Source organism: Acipenser ruthenus, chromosome 16, assembly GCF_902713425.1.
Source record: "Acipenser ruthenus chromosome 16, fAciRut3.2 maternal haplotype, whole genome shotgun sequence".
Lineage (NCBI taxonomy): Eukaryota > Metazoa > Chordata > Actinopteri > Acipenseriformes > Acipenseridae > Acipenser > Acipenser ruthenus.
This window is the reverse complement of record NC_081204.1, coordinates 27,602,936-27,622,151: the sequence shown is the minus strand read 5'-3', so window position 1 is coordinate 27,622,151 and position 19,216 is coordinate 27,602,936. Positions and strand designations below refer to the sequence as shown.

Genomic DNA, 19,216 nt, shown 5'->3' with positions numbered 1-19,216 from the left:
CCCGCAGGTCACACTGAGTCCCAATCCCCTTTCCCTTACATTTAACAGACTCTGAAGTTTCCCCCACCAAACCCCAGCCTTGTCTTATTGACATTCCTTCCCATTTTTCGACCCTTCGCTCTTTTTTTGTTTTTTTCGGGCGAAATCGGGAATAGAACAAATCAGCTTGCAGCGGGAATATTTTCCCAATAGTTTCCCCCGCTGCTCCCATGGTCTTACCGGAGACTGGCGTTACCGTTTTATTAATCATTGTTTCAAAATATGGCCAGTCTCGACCTAAAATAACTGGATATGGCAACTTTGCAGCCACTGCCACGATTACGCGGCGGGAATGACATCCAATCGTCACATCTAATTTAGTGAGGGGGTAGTCCTTGTTATCCCCGTGAATACAGGAAATGACCACGACCCCGCGTGACCACCAAGGTACCCCCGCCAACAGAGCTTCTTCAATTAAAGTCTGCCCACATCCTGAGTCCACTAACGCGTGGGTACTCACATCACCAACCCGTACATCAACAATGCAAGGCCCCTCCCAATCATTACCCCTGGACTTACCTGGTGCTGTTGGTAGGTAATGGGAGGCCGCACCACATTCCATCGCCGCCGGACAATTCCGCGCAAGGTGGCCGACCTCATGGCACCGGTAACACGTGGGGTGAAAGGGCGCCCACGGAGCTTGCGTGTCCCGCTGCCGGTTCGGCAGTGGGGAGGGGTTCTCTGCTCTCACCCCGCTGGGGGTCGACCTCGCCCTCCATTGGGGTGGAGGAAGGCCACCCGTGGGGTGCCGATGAGAAGTAGCCCCGTGGGGGGAGGGGGTGAAGTGCTGTGGGGGTCCTGTCCTTGGAGTCGGTCCTGTCCGGGGTCGGTTGGAGGGAGGAGCGGGGGTAACGACCACAGGAGCTGATGCCAAGGCATCCTCATACCCCTCAGCCAATCGGACTGCTGCCTCTAGCGTGGTGGGTCGATGCCTGGTGACCCAGTTCTGGGTGTCCGGCCCCAGCACCTTCACGAACTGCTCTATGGCAATCAGCTCGGTGATCTTTTCTGCATCGTTGGTGCCGGGGCAGAGCCACCGGGTCACATGATCCACTAGTTGCTGGGCCACCACGCGGGGTCGCAGTCCTGGGGGGCGCTGGTACTCCCGGAACCGGCGGCGATGTGTCTCCTCTGTGATGTCCAGCCGCTGGAGAATGGCCTGCTTCACCTGGTCGTACACCAGGGCTTGCTCATGTGTCAAGGCTTGGTAGGCTGCCTGGGCCTCTCCGATCAAATTGGGGCCCAACTGGGTAGCCCACCACTCCCGAGGCCACTGAGCTGCTGTTGCCTGCCTTTCAAAGGCAACTAAGTAAGCCTCAGGGTCATCCTCCAGCGACATCTTCACTACCCTTACCCTTGGTAGGGGTACTGCTGGTTGAACCGCCGGTTCCCTCCCCCGATTGGCCTCCAGGAACAAGCCATGCATCCTTTCCATCATGGCCGTCAATGATTCCTGATGCCTCCGCTCCTGCGCCTCCAACAGCGCTGCCAATGCGGTTGGGTCCATTTATAATCCCACTTCTTGACACCAAGTGTGATCAGGTGCAGTGGTGCAGTAAATAAATCCAGTCCACACAATCCTTTTCTCCCAAAACAGTCTGTGGACTTTAATAATAATAAAAATAATAACAACAAACACAAAATAAGTCCACCCCTTTACCAGCGATGGTATTGGGGGGGTACACGGCAGCTTTTCTAAAAATAAACAAAAACGGGACTTTGTCCGTCCCCGCGTTCTCTGTGCGCGCAGTGCTCTCGCTCCAGAGAAGCGTGGTGCCGTGAGTGGTGCTGTGCTGTGCTGTGCTGTGCTGTGCAGTGCAAGGACGTGCTCTTTATCAATCGCCGGTCCGCGGCTCACTCCTCCTCTGCAACACAAAACACACGTAATCCAAACTCATAAAAACAATACAGGCTCCGGCCGTTTGCATTTCATTCTCAGCGCAAGGGGAGGTTTTGACATAGCTGCTTCCCCTTTGTACCCAGCAAACTCCTCCCTGCAGCCAACGCGTCGCCATGATTTCTCCAATAGAGGGCTGCCCCGCAGCTGACTGCAATGGAATCGTCCTGAGTACTTGCAGCTACGCGCCCCTCCTAATATGGTCACCTTCCGGTTTCCACCTACCACCGAGGTGGCAGATCTAGGCGGCAGCTTACCTTCCCCCTTACACAGCGCCCTTTCTAATCGGGAGGGAGATTTGCAGCATCGATCCTTTCTCTCTCTATCACAATCATGTATTATGCATTTCTCTTCTTTAAAGTATTATGGATTTTCTTGTTGTTACTGCATCTTGTAAAGCACAGTGATGGTGGTCCACTATGAAAGGATCTATATAAAATAAAGATTGATTGACTGATTGATAAGAAAGTCCTATGTGGAAGATAGAAAGTCCTATATGGGAGATAATAAAGTCCTACGTAGAAGATAGAAAGTCCTACGTAGAAGATAGAAAGTCCTACGTAGATGATAGAAAGTCCTACGTAGAAGATAGAAAGTCCTACGTAGATGATAGAAAGTTCTGCGTAGGAGATAATTGGCACTAGGACGCTTCTGTAGAGAAGTTTAAAAAGAAAACCGTGATGAACAAAATTCAGATATGTCGGCATCTTTACAAGAAATTATTATTATTATTATTATTATTATTATTATTATTATTATTATTATTATTATTATTATCATTATTATTTTGATGTTTCCAATACTGAAAAAGGTTACACAAGACTAAATGTATGTGTACTATATAGTATTTAAATATATCATGCATATATATACACTATATATGATATCTGAAAGTCTTCAATCAGTGCACAACAAACGTGTACACTCAGATCCTAGAGAGATCCACCAGAACAGTGCTTTTAGGCAGTATGGATTTTCATCAATTTTATTGAAACTCTGTCCCGATTACAGTGTGCGTTGGTTTATACAATTGGTATCTCAACATATTAAAGTGTCCCAATACTTTTGGAGTTTTTGTGTCTGTATGTATCTGTCTTGCCTGTGCATGAATGCATGTATTTGTTATCAGGCTGCTCCATATTCTGACCTGAGTATTTTAAAAGCCTCTCTTGTGACCTCTACAATATGGAAGCAGATCCCAAACTTCTGGAAGCAGGCACTTGATGTAAGGGGGTCACCCCACTCCCCCCACCCCCTCCACCTTCCCCCAGGCTTTGAAATAAGTAAACAGCCCAAACTATAAAGCTTTTACATGTCAATTTAAGAACACATTCTCTTTATGTCCAACTGCTTTAGGGCTGAAATACATAATTAATGAACACTCAGTTAATCTATTGATCTATCTTTTTTTAAGAGTTGGCAAGCCCAGTCCATTGGGTGGATTAAGTCAGGTGAAAGCAAAATGAAGGAAAAAGGAAAAGAAAAAACTGTTTGGAAGATTATTTTTTGTAAACCAAAAAATCATAAAATTCAATATATAACAAGTTTTTGCGGCACGGTGTGAATGCCAGTGTAAATTATGTGTTTTTGAAAAAAAATAGAACAATGATGTGTTTAGCCTCAAGAGTGCTTCACTGACAGTCTATATCGTGGAATTTTCATGAAAGAGAAAGCCTCCCAGGGACAGTCATTACTCCTAATAATGGACATTTTTTCAGAATGATTTTTTATTCTGTACAGCACTGTGGGGCCTCAGCTTTAATAGCATACGAGAAATATTAAACATGGGGACATCATCCTGTAAGTAAGACATTGAAGACTCATTGAAGGTTTATTAAGCAAGACCTGATTATCACAACTTGTGCCTCAGCCAAATGATCTTTTACAAGGCGATTTCTTTCTGCCCCCACCTTCCCCTTTCCCCAGTACAAGAACAGGGCAATTTGGCAAAATGGAAAATAAAAAGCTTAGTCAATCCTCAAGAGTTCCCAAAAGGGAATACTATAGAATTTCCTAACCATTTTACAAAGTGTTTTTACCTCCATCAGCATTCTCCTGACGACGTGGTCTAATACAGTTCTGCCTTGAGTAGTGCGCTATACAGGTATACAGCTGGGAAAAACAACAATGAGATACCATTAGAATACCAGTGTAATACCCAGAAGAAACCATTAACAGCTCACAGTATTACCAGCAATAGCAGCACAATGGATTTGGAAATACTGCATGGCTTTCTGGATATAGAAGCACACTGAAACTAGTACTGCAATGGCTTACCAGTATATATTGGTTGTGATACCATTGCTAAGTCCATTTTACATTATAGTGCCACTACAATTGCCATTAAAGTATAGTACCGGCACAAATTATGGAAATAACAACTGATTTAGTGAACAACTGGGGGTGGTGATTTTATTGCCCATCTTTCTTTATTAGGACCCTTTAATTTCTAAATATCTTGGTATCATTGACTAAATATGTCTAAATATGTCAAATATTTTATTGAGCAAGACGTCTCACAAGTAGAATGGTACTCCCGAAATGTTTTCCTATTTCTAGGAAAGCAATATAGCTGGGGATGGGGAGTTTTCTATTGAGGGATATCAAGATATTTAGTGAGCAAGTAGTCTGAGTGAAGTTATCTGGCAACAAACTCCCCAGACCCAGGTGTACTGCTTATTAAGGAAAAGGAGGAAGTTTTGTGGTACTATTATACTTATGAGATGAATTGCTAATTAATGATGATTATCTATTCACAGATACCTAGGTATTTGGTCAGTAAGTGGTATGAGTGAAGATAAAACGGGCAATACAAACCCCACCCCTAGTCTTGCTGTAAATCATTTGTTGTTTCCATAACTGTGCATCTCAGCACGGAAGATATCCTGCAAAGACCAGAGTCATAAACTCTACAGCAGACTGCCCAGCACTTAATGGCCTGGGCTCTGTTTCATGAATTACACTCATTTATTTTTAATTTCTCTTAAACTGACCTGTAAGATAATGAGAGCAGGAGGCTGGGCCCCCCAGGTGAAGAAGCACTGCACTTACAAATGGATGTTAAAACACTGTTCTTCAGCTCAGGACATTGGAGATTCAAAAGAAAAAAACTTTTTCTGAGCTCCACAGCCAGCGGCAGACAGCCCCCCATAGAGTCAAGACCCCAAAGAGACTTCAGTCCAGGCTAATAGTTCAAGCAAGCTCTATACCTGAAAACGAAGGTTAAGTACGCAGAACACATCCCATGGAAATGGTATGTGGCAGGGCCTTTCCAGCCTGGTTTCTTTAATTTGGCAGTCAATAAAATATTTACTAGAAACCTTAAAGGCAATTACATTAAAGCATGTAGTTAGACACCCCTTCCTCTTAGCACCCCTGCAGTGTAAATCAAGCGATTTGGAGAATGTTCACAATCTACAACACAAGATTTTACACTCCATCAATAATTTATCAAGAAGAATATATAGTTTAATATTGTGTCTGTTTATTCAGTCTACCAGAAAGCAAACCTGCGTTGTTTGATGGAAAAATATGTATATTTTTTTCTATATAATTTCTTGTGCAAAGGTTGGGCAGCACAGTGCCCCCTCTTATTAAAGTGGAGAACTGCATTGACCTCTTGATGGGCCCTGTGCTGCACAGCTGTCTCTATCACACTCCTCATATAAAATGTTCCTGTCAGGACAAGAAGAAGCTTTAAACAGAGGAATAGGAACCCTGTATCATCTAAACATGTCTTGCACTTTAAACAGCAATCGCATATCTATCTACCTATCTCTCTATCTATCTGTCTATCTATCTATCTATCTATCTAACTACCTCTCTCTCTCTATGTATATATATTCAACTACAAACAATGCAATCTTGAAAATAATGATATACTGTATATTTATTTTCAAAAACGGGAAAAAATCATAATACAGTATTTATGTAGCGGTCATGGCCATGAGTCCTGGCAAGCATACCGGGAGAATGTCTGTGATTTCAATGAAAACCGGGTTTAACGCTGGCAGTGCCATCCCATTTTGTTCCAAGACCACAGAATAAAGCCCTTCTATTAGCTTGCATGCTTGGGTAGCAGTTTGGAAACTGGGGTCTCATTCTGTGTAGCAGGTGTTAAAAAAGATGAGAACCATCTTGATTAGTTTATCAAATAACCCAGAGGCATGCAAAAGTATTTAAAAAGACCAGATCTGCATCAATATAGAGAATGACCACGTCTGCATTAATTACTATTGATATAGATGTTTCATTAGTGAATCCAATCTAGGTACATCTGCAGGCATGTTGGTTGGAAAATACAAATTATACACTTAGCTGGAAAACTGATCTGCTATAAAATTACATGCATTCAAGATCAGAAATCACCTAGGACAATCTATACATAGAAAGGGAAAGGGAGTAATAGGTATAAAAAATACCCTTTCCCCCTTTCAGTTAATCCAATCAATTTACCTTAAATTGCCTTGGTTACACTTTTTGTAATCTCTATATCTGTATCTAACTATGTATAACATCTATCTCTGCCTGTATGTCTGTACAGCAGCAATACTCTGTCCAGCAATCTACCAGCAGCTGTAACCAAATGCATTTCTTCTTATGACTGCAGTCACCAAGAAAGGAGATTCATAATTAATGAACCAGTGCCACTGCCATACAGTGCCTGGGACAATGCAAGGGGAGAACTCTACACCGGTCTGGGACTAGGGTTCCGGAGAAGGTCAATGGAACACCCCTCCTATTGTCTAGTTCCATTGTGTCACCCGGGGTTTCAGTTCCAATTAGAGAAATGACCGCCCCTTTCTCCAAGGGGACCCACATTTTAACTCAGCTCTGCTTACATGAAGGGACTGGCAGATTAACACAGCACCTATACATTCATAAAGGGGGGTATTAACATGCATTGTAGAAAGCACGGGGCAAATGCATATGAGCACTTTCTTAGTTATTGCTGTTTTTTTTAAAACATATATATTTGTACTGTTAATGACCACAGCTAGATTTGATGACTCCCTATTGTGAAGAAAGTATAATTGATTAAATCAATTGGATTTAATACATAGATTAAATAATAATGTGAGCTATAAGTGCTTGATAATTGATTATGGTGCAGAATGTTAATAATATAATGACACTGCTTCAGAGGATATCATTGCTATAATAAATAAAATAATAAAGGCATGTATAAAAGATACATGTATGTTTAATATACATTTACGTGTTGTATTAGTACAGTATTTCATGTTAGATTTTTAAATATGACATTTTTCTATTTTTGTTAGTTTTGCTTTATGTACCGTATATCGAAAATTACACAGCGTTATGTAATTCAATATGTTAACGAAACATTATTCTGCAGTTCATTCGACTTTATGAAGCAAAATTAGATAATTTTATAGGGTGATGCAAAACTTTTGGCCATAGCTGTAGTAATAGCACTTAACTCAGACAATTTCAACGATAGTCTGTCTATACTGTGTACTGTTGATTGCCTCAGTGTGTACTGTTGAGTTGCATACATGACATTTCAGCACCATCAGGGGTGAACAGTTACAGTTTATTAACGGTGTGGAAAGGCGTTGGTTGTGAATGGGTGCATAGGCAACTGCCTCTAACAAAACCATCAAAGATTTTACAATCCAGACAGAAAAACGAAGACAAAAAGTGTAATGTTATCTGATCTGCTTACAGTAAGATCAGAGGCTTTATGCGTGTCTGTACTCCATATGTTTTTACGGATTAGTCCCTCATCTATGCGGTATAGCACAGGTCAGAGCATTCTAGGAAAGAAACTCCAGTTTGCTCGTCTTCCAACTGTTGTTGATGGAGAACGCGTGCCTTTTGTTCTTGGAAACTGGACAACAAACGAACTAGATAGTCATACAGCTAGCCCTCAGGATATATGCACAGCAACCTACAACGTGTGCGCCACCTGCCATCTCTTACCCCCACCCACCACCCACACACAGAGTATCTCAGGAAGATACCTGCAACAGCGTGTTTGAAGAGGGCGAGGCTTTCTCACCAAGCTTCGCCAATTCTGTCAGAGGTGTGCCATGTAATCTACCCAGGACGCTACAATGATGCGGGGCTGGTAAGGGAGAGGCCCGTGCCAGTCAAACTGAAGGGCGGGGAGCTGTTGTGACTTGCTGCAAGGGACAGTGGTGAATAGGACGGCGCTGGAATCCCTGTGGATTACGCCCCTGGCGCTCCAATGAAATGAGGGAAAGGGCGTGGTTGATTGCCAGGGGGAGGGGACCGGGGGTATGTGTTATATTACAGTGCTGTCGAGATGCCTCAGTATTCAGACAATAATACACACCTTCCCGTCTGGACAGCTAACTAACTAAACTGCAAATACAGAAGCGTGTGTTATTTCATCTCTCTTCTCACCTGCTCATGAACTAATAGTCAGACGGCAGATCTCCGCAGTCATGATGTCCATGAACAGCAAGCAGGCTTTCAGCATGCACCCTCTTCTGCATGAACCCAAATATACGCCACTCCACTCCAGCTCGGAGGCGCTCAGACGGGCATGTCTACCCACTCCGTCGGTAAGTTCAACAACTGCAAAAAAAAAAAAAAAAAGAAAAAACATTCTAGCATTTAAAATAGTTATTTATCTGAAATGTATTTATTTGTACTTTTCTGCAGAAAAAAATGGATTTACAATAAGAGCAAAACATATGACAGGAACTAACCATTCAACTGCCGTGTTTTAATTACACCATTCTCAAAATAACTGCAATGTATGTAAATCCAGTACTACATTTTGTATTACATAAATAGTGTGTGTCTGTGTGTGTTTAAATAGGTTTTTAAACTATATTATTGTTGGATACTAGCGAAAGTTACGTTTGTTAAAGTTATTCTTTAATAGTTACCAAACACTAAACTATTTGGAATCATAACAGGGCAAATCTTGAAATAAAACTGTGAGGTAAACGAAACAAAACAAAACCAAATAAATAATACAAAGATAAGTACACCAGTAACACCAGAAAGAAAGCTAAGTACATGAGGTGCATATGTGATGTGTATTTAATTTTCTTGATGTGCTCATTGACTTTTTCCCTCCAAATTCACAGCTACAAGGGAACATCTTTGCAGGTTTCGACGAGACCTTGCTGCAGAGAGCCGAGGCGCTAGCCGCCGTGGATTTAGCTTCTCAGAAAAATAACCTATACAAGCCGGATGCCACTTATCACACCATGACCAGCATGACATGCACCCCAACGTCCTCGTCCGTCCACCTGCCCCACCCTTCTGTCCTCACGAGCCACCACCACCATCATCACCACCAGCCGTCGCAGGGGCTGGAGGGCGACCTCCTGGACCACCTCACGCCTGGTCTCTCTCTGGCCTGCATGGCAGGACCCGATGTGGGCTCCACAGCGTCGCACCCCCACTCACACATGTCTGCCATCAACCACATGTCTCACCATCACCCCCAGACCATGAACATTCACCCCCACAACCTCGGCTCTCACGCCTCGCTGGGAAGCGCAGGGGAGTCCGAACCTGACCCGCGGGAGCTGGAGTCGTTTGCAGAGAGATTCAAGCAGAGAAGAATCAAGCTCGGTGTCACCCAGGCGGACGTGGGGTCTGCTCTGGCTAACCTGAAAATCCCAGGCGTTGGTTGTCTTAGCCAGAGCACTATCTGCCGGTTCGAGTCACTTACACTCTCCCACAATAACATGGTGGCCCTCAAACCCATCTTGGAAGCCTGGCTAGAAGAAGCGGAACGGGCGCAGAGGGAGAAAATGACCAAGCCCGAGATATTTAACGGAGGTGACAAGAAACGCAAAAGAACCTCCATAGCGGCTCCCGAGAAGCGGTCCTTGGAAGCCTACTTCTCTGTGCAGCCCAGACCATCTTCGGAAAAGATAGCAGCCATAGCAGAGAAACTAGAACTGAAAAAAAACGTGGTGCGGGTCTGGTTTTGCAATCAAAGACAGAAACAGAAAAGAATGAAGTTTTCAGCAACACATTAGGAAGAGATGTTTAAAAAAAGACAGTTAGGATCTTCCTTTGTTACTTTGTCAGTTACATTTTTTGTTATTTGTGCGGGGATCAAAACTTGATAACAACATTCCCCCTTTTGTTACAAACTGAAAAAAAAAGATTTTAAAAGGGGGGATCACGTCAACCCGTACTCTGTACTGTACTGTACTGATGGTGCGTTGGAAGTCACCAGTTCAGATCAAGGAGAGAACTTCACCATTGACTTTCATGGCAATTCTATTGTACAGAATCTCAGAGAAACTTGAATAAGAATAATGAATATTGTCTTTAGTTGAAAAAAAAACCTTTTATATGTATTAATGTAAATATTTATTTGTGAATACATTGCACCTCTGTGTGAAGAACCCGCGGGTTTTCTTTTTTAAATGATGGTTGGTGTTTGCCGATAATATTGATGCTTACTTACATTGTTAATTTATGTGATTTGCAAAAGCGATTTAACTTATACCTCCACTATGACTTGGGGAACTTTGTGTTTATCATTGCATGGTTTACAAATAAAGCGTATCTGTGCGTTAGTTTTAAGGAACAATTTGAATGCATTGCAATAACAACAACAGCAAAAAAAAAAGGTTTACTCTTCTGTTTTTCTACCTCATCGCTCTAAGCACATTCATGGTTGGGATTTTTTCTTTTCAGGAGTTTAAAAGGGGAAATTAGATCACAACAAATAAGTAAACCTGTTTAATGTCTATACTTATTTCACTGTAATAATGCTTTGACAATCAAACCATTTTTTAAAACAATTGCGTTGTGAATTGTTAGTATTTATCCACAAAAAAGACCAAAATGCATTTAGGTGTTACTGGGACAAGCTTTGCGTACATTATTATTATTATTATTATTATTATTATTATTATTATTATTATTATTATTATTATTATTATTATTATTGACATTTTGAATTATTTAATTATTTAAAACAGCCAAACAGATGTTTAGAAATTATCTTTTAATTTCAACACGATTCCATGTCCAGTTCTAGGGGTTTTTGTTGTGCACTTTGCAGGTATATATATATTTGTTTGAATTTATTTTCTATTTATTTATTTATCTTTGCTTTATTTATTCTAAAGAATTTCATTTGTGATTACCTAAAGGTGTGCTTTAAATGTGTCTGTGTAAGCGGCATAATTTATAATAAACCATGCACGTTTTACCTCACTCGCTCATACTATTTTCTTAATAAATTCCTTGGTTGTGATTATTTTATATTTGAGTATTTATTTATTTTAAAGCACTGTGTATCTGTTAGTGTCGGGTCACATCATGACGACAGTTCCATATCAAATTTCACTGGAATCGATTTTTCATAGCACGAGGTTCAAGGGTCGCTGTCAGTGGTGTTGATATTATTGTTATTTTATACCATTTTAAGACATGCTTTAAAATTACTTTTTAAGAAAACAGAACATTTATACGCAAACAAATCGTTTATCTTTTTTTGTACATTAGTTACGTGCTTTTTTAAATAGCATGTTTTCTTTAACACGTAATAAAGATGTTCTTATCATAAAAACAGGTATAAAAGTTTCTGCTGTTTTCTGTAAGTTGCTTGTAAATCCAGTAATTCAGTAGCCAGTCGACATGTCTTAAAATAGAACATATTTTAATTTACAAGTGAAAATGTCTTCATGTAACCACACAAGGCAATTGTTGTCTTTCTTTCTAGCAAAACACCGTTTAAAATACTTTCAGACTTATTATGATAAACGATATATAAAGCAGTTTCATAGGTCATTCAACTATATTTGAGCACCTTTGTCAACCTCCCCACTGTCCACCCAACTCTATTCCAGAGACCCAACAGGCAGTGCATTTCCTGCAAACAGAATTATTAAGCTCCTGGGGCAAACCATTCAAATGCTGTTTAATATAAAATATTAACATGGAAAACGAAAATCACATTTAAAAACTGTCCACATGCAGGAGCAATCAAGAGCAGTCCATTCCTATAAGCTACAGTATCACTTTCGCATACTTTTTATTTTATTTTATTTTTCAAATGTAGTTTTTTTTTTTTTTTTTTACTGTGTAATTAATTGGATTTAAGGTACAAACAATAGTTGCGCACAATGCATTATCTCCTAATTGAGATGCATGTAGAACCAAATGGAACGAAGACTTTAACACAGCTTCTCAGTCTTGGTACTATACGATTCGGTTACTGAATAACGAATTATTCTTCTTCTTCTTCTTCTTCTTCTTCTTCTTCTTCTTCTTCTTCTTCTTCTTCTTCTTCTTCTTCTTCTTCTTCTTCTTCTTCGTAGTACTAGTAGTACTAGTAGTAATATTATTACACTCTTACAACAAATGTGTTAAATATAACACATTTCCGAGTTTATACAGGGACAACACCATTTTGTGTTGAAATTAACAAACCACAACACAATAATGTGTCTTTTTAACACAAGTCTGTGTGGCTAAATATAGTATTGTGTAAGAAAAGCACATTATTGTGTTGTGGTTTGTTAATTTTAACACAGAATTGTGTTGTCCCTGTATGAATGCAGAACGGTGTTATAGTGAACACATTTGTTCTAAGATTATAGTATTATTATTATGGACTTTGTTTATTATAACATCAAGGGTAGCCTAGCCTATAGCACACCTGTGCACAGATACATTTACACCGACGAATGTAACACTATAAATAAACCAAAATAAACTTCCTAATGTCTCCAAATACAGTTTCCTTATGTATTTTGTTTATTTATTATTAGATTGTTTTTTTTTTAGTTCTGATAAAACAATGTATTCCATTTCGTATATTATTAGCCAGCAAGATGTTGCTACACACTGTAATAAATAACAACGGAACCTGATTTATACATTTTCATAATGGGAAGATGTGTTCCTTTTTCCACTGACAATTTCTATAAATAAATCTAACACAATAGTCCCTTACCTCATGCACGAGCACAGTAATAACTTAGTGTTACCAAATGCAAAATAAGAAATAAATAAAAAGAAAGAAAGAAATGATCTTGCGTATAGTTACTTGACAGTTTCCCATACTGTAATTCTACAAGCATTGAATAGTGACTCAGGTGTTTTCTGTAACACTTGTTAAGCAGTTGGTTTCAGTCTGTAAACCCCATTATTAATGAATAATGAATATGTTCTGTTATGATACTATTGATTTTCTCTCTCTCTCTCTGTGTGTGTGTATGTGTGTGTGTGTGTTTGTTAAAAACGAATACCATTTTGCAGGCTAGACTACCATTGTTGCATAACATGGACCGGGTCCTAGTTCTTGTCCTCTCACGGTACAGTAATGACCTCTTAAACAATTAATACCTCTGTTTTTGCATGTCAAACTCAAAATTCACTCACACTGAACTTAAATGCGCCAACTACTTACTAACAAATTATGTGTTAGAGCCTCAAGCTGGCGAGCGAAACACAGCACAGATATTTGGCAACCTTCAATACACAACACTATCTTTTATTTATTTTACAATACACAACATTATCTGTTGTTTATTTTGTGGGATCATATTAAAACTTTGGCCAAGGACATTGGAACTTGTTGTTTTGACTGATTTAAACGTTCAGACAGGAAATGTTAAATTAATAAAATTTTCGACGAATTGTCTCCGTGCTCTGTACATTGAATAATTATAAGGTAGTCTTGTTTCAAAGTATTGGGTTTGATAATCCTAAATGGTACTGAAGAGGGTGAGCAAACAGATGTGAGTTTTTATTAAGTTACATTTCTAAATAAATAAATACAAAAATAAATAAAGCAAACACATTCATATATAAATGCTGCTATTTATTGTGTATAATAGAGATACTTTGTAAAACGCCTTTAAAAAAAGCCAAAATATCTAGTTTGTTGTCGACTTTCACGCTGTTGTACAGTTTTGTCTAACTGGAATTAGAAGTAGTAAATAAAAATATAGCGTGAGTCAATGAGACATTCCCACAAATATAGGTCGGAAATAGAAAGTGCAACCCCTTTCAGCTGACCCTTAATAGCGTAAACTTCTTATCAAAAGCAGATGAACTGACTTTCACTTTTTAGATATTTTCCTTTTATGCTTAGCTAAATTGTGGCCTAAGGTTTGTACACACCAGTTACTGAAGGTTAATTGATTTGATTAAAAAGAAAGACTCTTGGTCCACACAATGGATGCTCATGGATGCGTGCAATACCACATCCCCTTGATTGTGTTTGTTAATTGTTTAATTTAAATAATTTACTTAGAGAATACATTCTTCTCCTATTTTGGAGTTCCTGCAGTTTCAAAATGCCCACACGTTTGAAAGAAAGTGTTCTGCCCAAAACAGAAAGCTACATCAAAAGTAGGCGAGTAAAAAAGCTTTGTGATCTTTAATTCCAATGTTATTTTGTAAATGTTAAACATATGATCATATTTGGGTAAACCTAATGAGGTCACAACCATTTACTATACAAAAAGGGAAAGGATTTTGCTACTAACAAATACCGATTAATGTTTAATACAGGTCATGCATGCTTGGTGCTTTGTATAGCATTTTTTTAACCGAATATTACTGTAGCCCAATATAAAATAGATGTGCCAATCTAATCAAAATACACAATAAAATACAAATCAAACAATGTATTTGTTTCAGTTTGCATAATTATGTATATGATGTGAAAGGGGAACTATAAGTGAGATATATGAAGTGTGCCACATGGTACCTGTATTTTTTTTTAATTTATTTTTTCTATTAAGACACACTTAAATGTCCATGCCTTCCTTGATGCTGTAGCTGACTTATGTTTTCCATGAAGCGGAAAGAACATTTTCATAAATAGACCTTGGCCAAGTGCTGGGTATAAAAAATTAATGAACTCAGAGTCTTGAGTGCAGCCTTAAGGGCCTTAGAGAATCATCTCTCTGCCACATTACCATGCCTTTTTCCTATTTCACAAACACAGCCCTGCTGCACCTCGGTTTTGCATCTCATCGGCTGAATTAGGCAAAGGACGGGGGTACTAAGGGGTCCCGTTTACTCTGACGCTACTACTAAGACAGCCGCACAGCTCACCCTGAGGTGTGAGGAAACAGGTGCGGGTTGGAGACACAAGGATCACACCCACAGTATTACAACTTTTAAACGGAGGCGATGCAATATTTATCACCCGAGTTAATATAAACCCTATACACACTGTTTTCAGAACAGTTCAACAAAATGTGTGGACTGCAATCTTGTTATAGTTCCCGCAGTGTCAGGGAAAATGCTCTAGTTGGGAGTTGATTTATTTTGAATATAAACAAACAAAAAGTAAATGCTGCAAATAAGGTAAGACTGATTTGGAGATTAAATTGATGTTGACAAGGGATACAAATACGCACAATTTGTTCTCCTGTGAGAAGGAGACATGCATATTCTACAATAATTAAACATAACGATATAATTAGGAATAGAAGCAAAGATAATAAATTGAACGAGCACTTGAAAGTCTGTGATCAAACACGCGCGTTATTAAACTAAAACAATTCAAGCCAAATTAATCACATAGTTCATTTAGCATCGCCACTACAATGGAACGACTTGACACCAATAAGTATTGAATTCGTTTTTCTGTTTGATCTCAGCCTGTGCTGCATTCTTTCATGGAGAAATCAGCATGGCATGTATTTGAATTAGAATATACAGCGCTGATGTGGCTAATATAACTGCCTGCGCTTGGGTAGCATTGGAATACGGCATTCCATTAATTCTCTGAGGAATAAACGCTATACTGTATCCAGGGCAAATCAGATCTGTTGGTCCGTCTTAAATATGACGACGGCTTGGTTTACATAAGCTAAATGAAAGCTGCAATTCTATTATTATTATTATTATTATTATTATTATTATTATTATTATTATTAGTAGTAGTAGTAGTAGTAGTAGTCGTAGTAGTAGTAGTAGTAGTATGATGTGTTATTTAGGAAAATAAACCCAAACAAAGCAAATCTTGCATAATGTTTAATTACTATGTGGTTATCATGTGAGACTTGGGGAAAAAAATATCGATACTGAATTTCAGGTTTCTCTGGAACCTAGTTACACAAAGGTACTCTGGAAGTTTTTATTTTAAAAAAAAAATCAAATTTTTATAAAGGAGTTGTGTCCTTCAACAAAACTATACCGGTATGGTGTTTTTTTATGTTCTAATTTAGGCCTAAATCTACTCTTTCCACACATACACGCAACATCACAAATAAATACCATATATAAAAGCATTTTGATTACATGTAGTAAGTGGTGAGTTGATCGATGTTGCTATAATTTATTGATGTTAAATCTGAATGATATATTATTATTATTATTATTATTATTATTATTATTATTATTATTATTATTATTATTATTATTATTAATGTTATAGATAGTTTAAGCGATTAACCTTAATTATCCACCGCCTATTATACGGAAATGTGTGCTCACTGTTTGGCACCGCCATGGCGAATAAGGCTGCAGCTTAATTTCAGCACCATGGCCAGTTCCACGCTCAATGCGTGTCGTTAATTGACTGTTAACAAGTTCTATACCGCTTGTAGATTTATTTAGCTTTCGATCATTTACTAAGATTGTGTCTTTGTTTTTATTTATTCGTATTATGTTTTTTTTTTCCAAACAATATATATATATATATATATATATATATATATATATATATATATATATATATATATATATATATATATATATATATATATATATATATATATATATATATATATTCTTTTTTTTTTAAACAGTTTCAATTTAATAAAATATTGCGGTGATCAGACACTGGAGTGGGATTATTATTTTGGGGTTTAACTAGACTTATCTAACTACTACTACTACTACTACTACTACTACTACTACTACTAATAATAATAATAATAATAATAATAATAATAATAATAATAATAATAATAATAATAATAATGTAAGCAAAGCTTGTTCCAGTAACACCAAGATGCATGTATGGTCTTTTTTGTGGATAAATACAAATGTAATATAATTTAATTGTTTTGCATTTACAAAATAGGTCCTCAGACATATCTCATGGTTTCTTTGGCTACACAGTATACCCCGACATCTTAAACCGAGTGCTGAATGTGTGAAGAAAAAGAATGTGATGTTACTTGTCTTTCACTTTCCCCGCTCTTCAACCTAACCCGCCTGTAATAACATATACACATCAAATGACAGTGTTCTTAAGGAAAAGCACACTTTTGTATATGTAGCATAGACTGTGTTGTCCTTTCATCTAAATCGTAAGCAATTGAGATCTCATTCTGAAGCAAGTACAATGCTCCCTTTGTCTTTGCTTTTTTCACAGTATTTCTTTAGTGTTAATTACAACGCTTGTATATTGAGTTAAAGCACCAAACGCACTTCATGTATAATACATTTATTTGAGTAGTTTCCATTTTTAGATAGAAAACGCACAGGTTTACACATATAGTGGGGCAGCTGGTCAAATTACAAATATATTATTTAAAATGTAATTACATAGCGTTCTTCACATTTTCAACCCCGATGTGTTAATTGAATTCCTGTGCCTTTATGAGATATTAGTGTGGATTTTCTGGCATGTTACACTGTATCATCCGCTTGTCTTTGAAATTCACGTTTAGTTCTTTGCTTAATAACAGTTGTATAACCAGCACAACTTAGAAAGAAATGTACTCGAGCTCGTGTCGAATTTGCAGTGCAAATATATATATATATATATATATATATATATATATATATATATATATATATATATATATATATATATATATATATATATATATATATATTTATCATTTAGGCCATTTCGCCCATTTGTCCATATGCAATTGAAATCACTTTTTGGATGGAAGTATATGGGACTTAAATAAGATCATAAAACTCGCCTAACTAACTTCCCATTCTTCAGCACCTGATCGTTTGAATATGGCCCTTTTGAATTACACAGCCCGGGAGAATTCTCTGTAAACGAGTAGGCTACTCCTCTGTTTTGGGAAAGGAAACTTAATCGGCCGTCGCGCTCCCCTCTATAATCACATTTATGAATAATGTAACACTGTTAGGCCAGCAAGTTTTTTCCAGTTAAATAGCAATTTGATTGCCAACGTTTCCCCATGCACGCTAACCTCACTTTGTGCTAGGTGCAGAAATGCCATCAGGCATAATTAATAGCAGTAATATAATTGTCTTTGAAAGGTCAATTGGCTACTAGAACAGCGTGTGAGCCAGAAGCCCGGACGCTGGCTGAGAGGCTTGATACCAACCCTGTGTAACTAATTGTTTTCTCATAGAAGGAATATCTTTCTTTTTATGAAACTGTCTCTGTAACCCACGATTCTCTCTCTTATAGGTAACCGAATCTGTGATAGCGGTTGCATCAGCAACAAGTTAACGTCGAACCAAGCACAAGGGTAGATCTTTGGTATTCAGTCTAACCCGAGATTTGATCTCTTTTGGCTGTCTGACTTAAAACTGGCTGCATTTCAGATCACACACCCCCAGCGGTGTCACCAGTGTTAACCCTAATTAATGTAAAGATGAGGTGCCTGGGGTATCATTATAAATAAAAAAAGTACCGCATTAAATAATCATTCTAAACGTGGCTCAATGGCGGCCTGCGCTCAATTCTAATTTCTTTCATTTTATATTTCTTATTGATGACACTTGAAGTGGTATTTTTTTGTCTCGAGTGGTTCAGCGGCACACTTACAAGTAGATTTGCAATACCCGATATCCATGCAGGCGTCCATTGTGTCCAATCTAATATAGACTACAATCTACAGAGAAAAAGCTGATCCTGCGGCTGGCTGACTGGAACCATCACCTTTATAGCGGCAGACGGAGATGAGACCCACGGTCGCTCGTGTTTCAGCCGTTTCCAGAATATCAATGAGTGTCTCCTTGACAGCCCAAACATCACATTGGATAGATCCGTATCAAATGTAACCAGGATAGGTTGCAGCTAAGAAAACATAGCCGATTGTCCCATACCTATTGATATACATAGAACAGCTAGTCCTACAGATGTAATATGTATACAGAATTAACTACATTGAAACGAAGCCTTCTTTACCTGCCTGCTTTCAAAGGCCAGCTTTCCTGTCCTGGACTTTTCCGTCCTTGTGCCAAACTGAAGTTTTAACGCTTTGCATCGTTTATTGTGATTGCAGGCATACATGCTATACACTAATCTGTGTAAACGAGAGAAACTTTTTAAGGCACACGTTTATCTTGTCAGATTCTCATGTGAACAATTGTATTTGAGTTTCTTAGACCTGTTGA

General features: G+C 38.5%; 1 protein-coding gene across 1 annotated transcript; it reads left to right on the top strand.

Moving 5' to 3' along the window:
- The first annotated feature begins 8,224 nt into the window (after positions 1–8,224).
- LOC131697821 (brain-specific homeobox/POU domain protein 3-like) lies at positions 8,225–11,390 on the top strand. The gene is made up of 2 exons (XM_058989249.1): positions 8,225–8,490; positions 9,025–11,390. Exons 1-2 carry the CDS (start codon positions 8,371–8,373, stop codon positions 9,928–9,930), a joined length of 1,026 nt encoding a protein of 341 aa, XP_058845232.1. The 5' UTR covers positions 8,225–8,370; the 3' UTR covers positions 9,931–11,390.
- Positions 11,391–19,216: the final 7,826 nt, after the last annotated feature.

What these genes read in the sequence shown, in the direction of transcription:
- LOC131697821 (XM_058989249.1), top strand. Translation starts at nt 8,371, where the DNA reads ATGATGTCCATGAACAGCAAGCAGGCTTTCAGCATGCACCCTCTTCTG. An exon ending in CATGTCTACCCACTCCGTCG is followed by an intron (nt 8,491 to 9,024) that starts GTAAGTTCAACA and finishes CCAAATTCACAG; the next exon opens with CTACAAGGGAACATCTTTGC.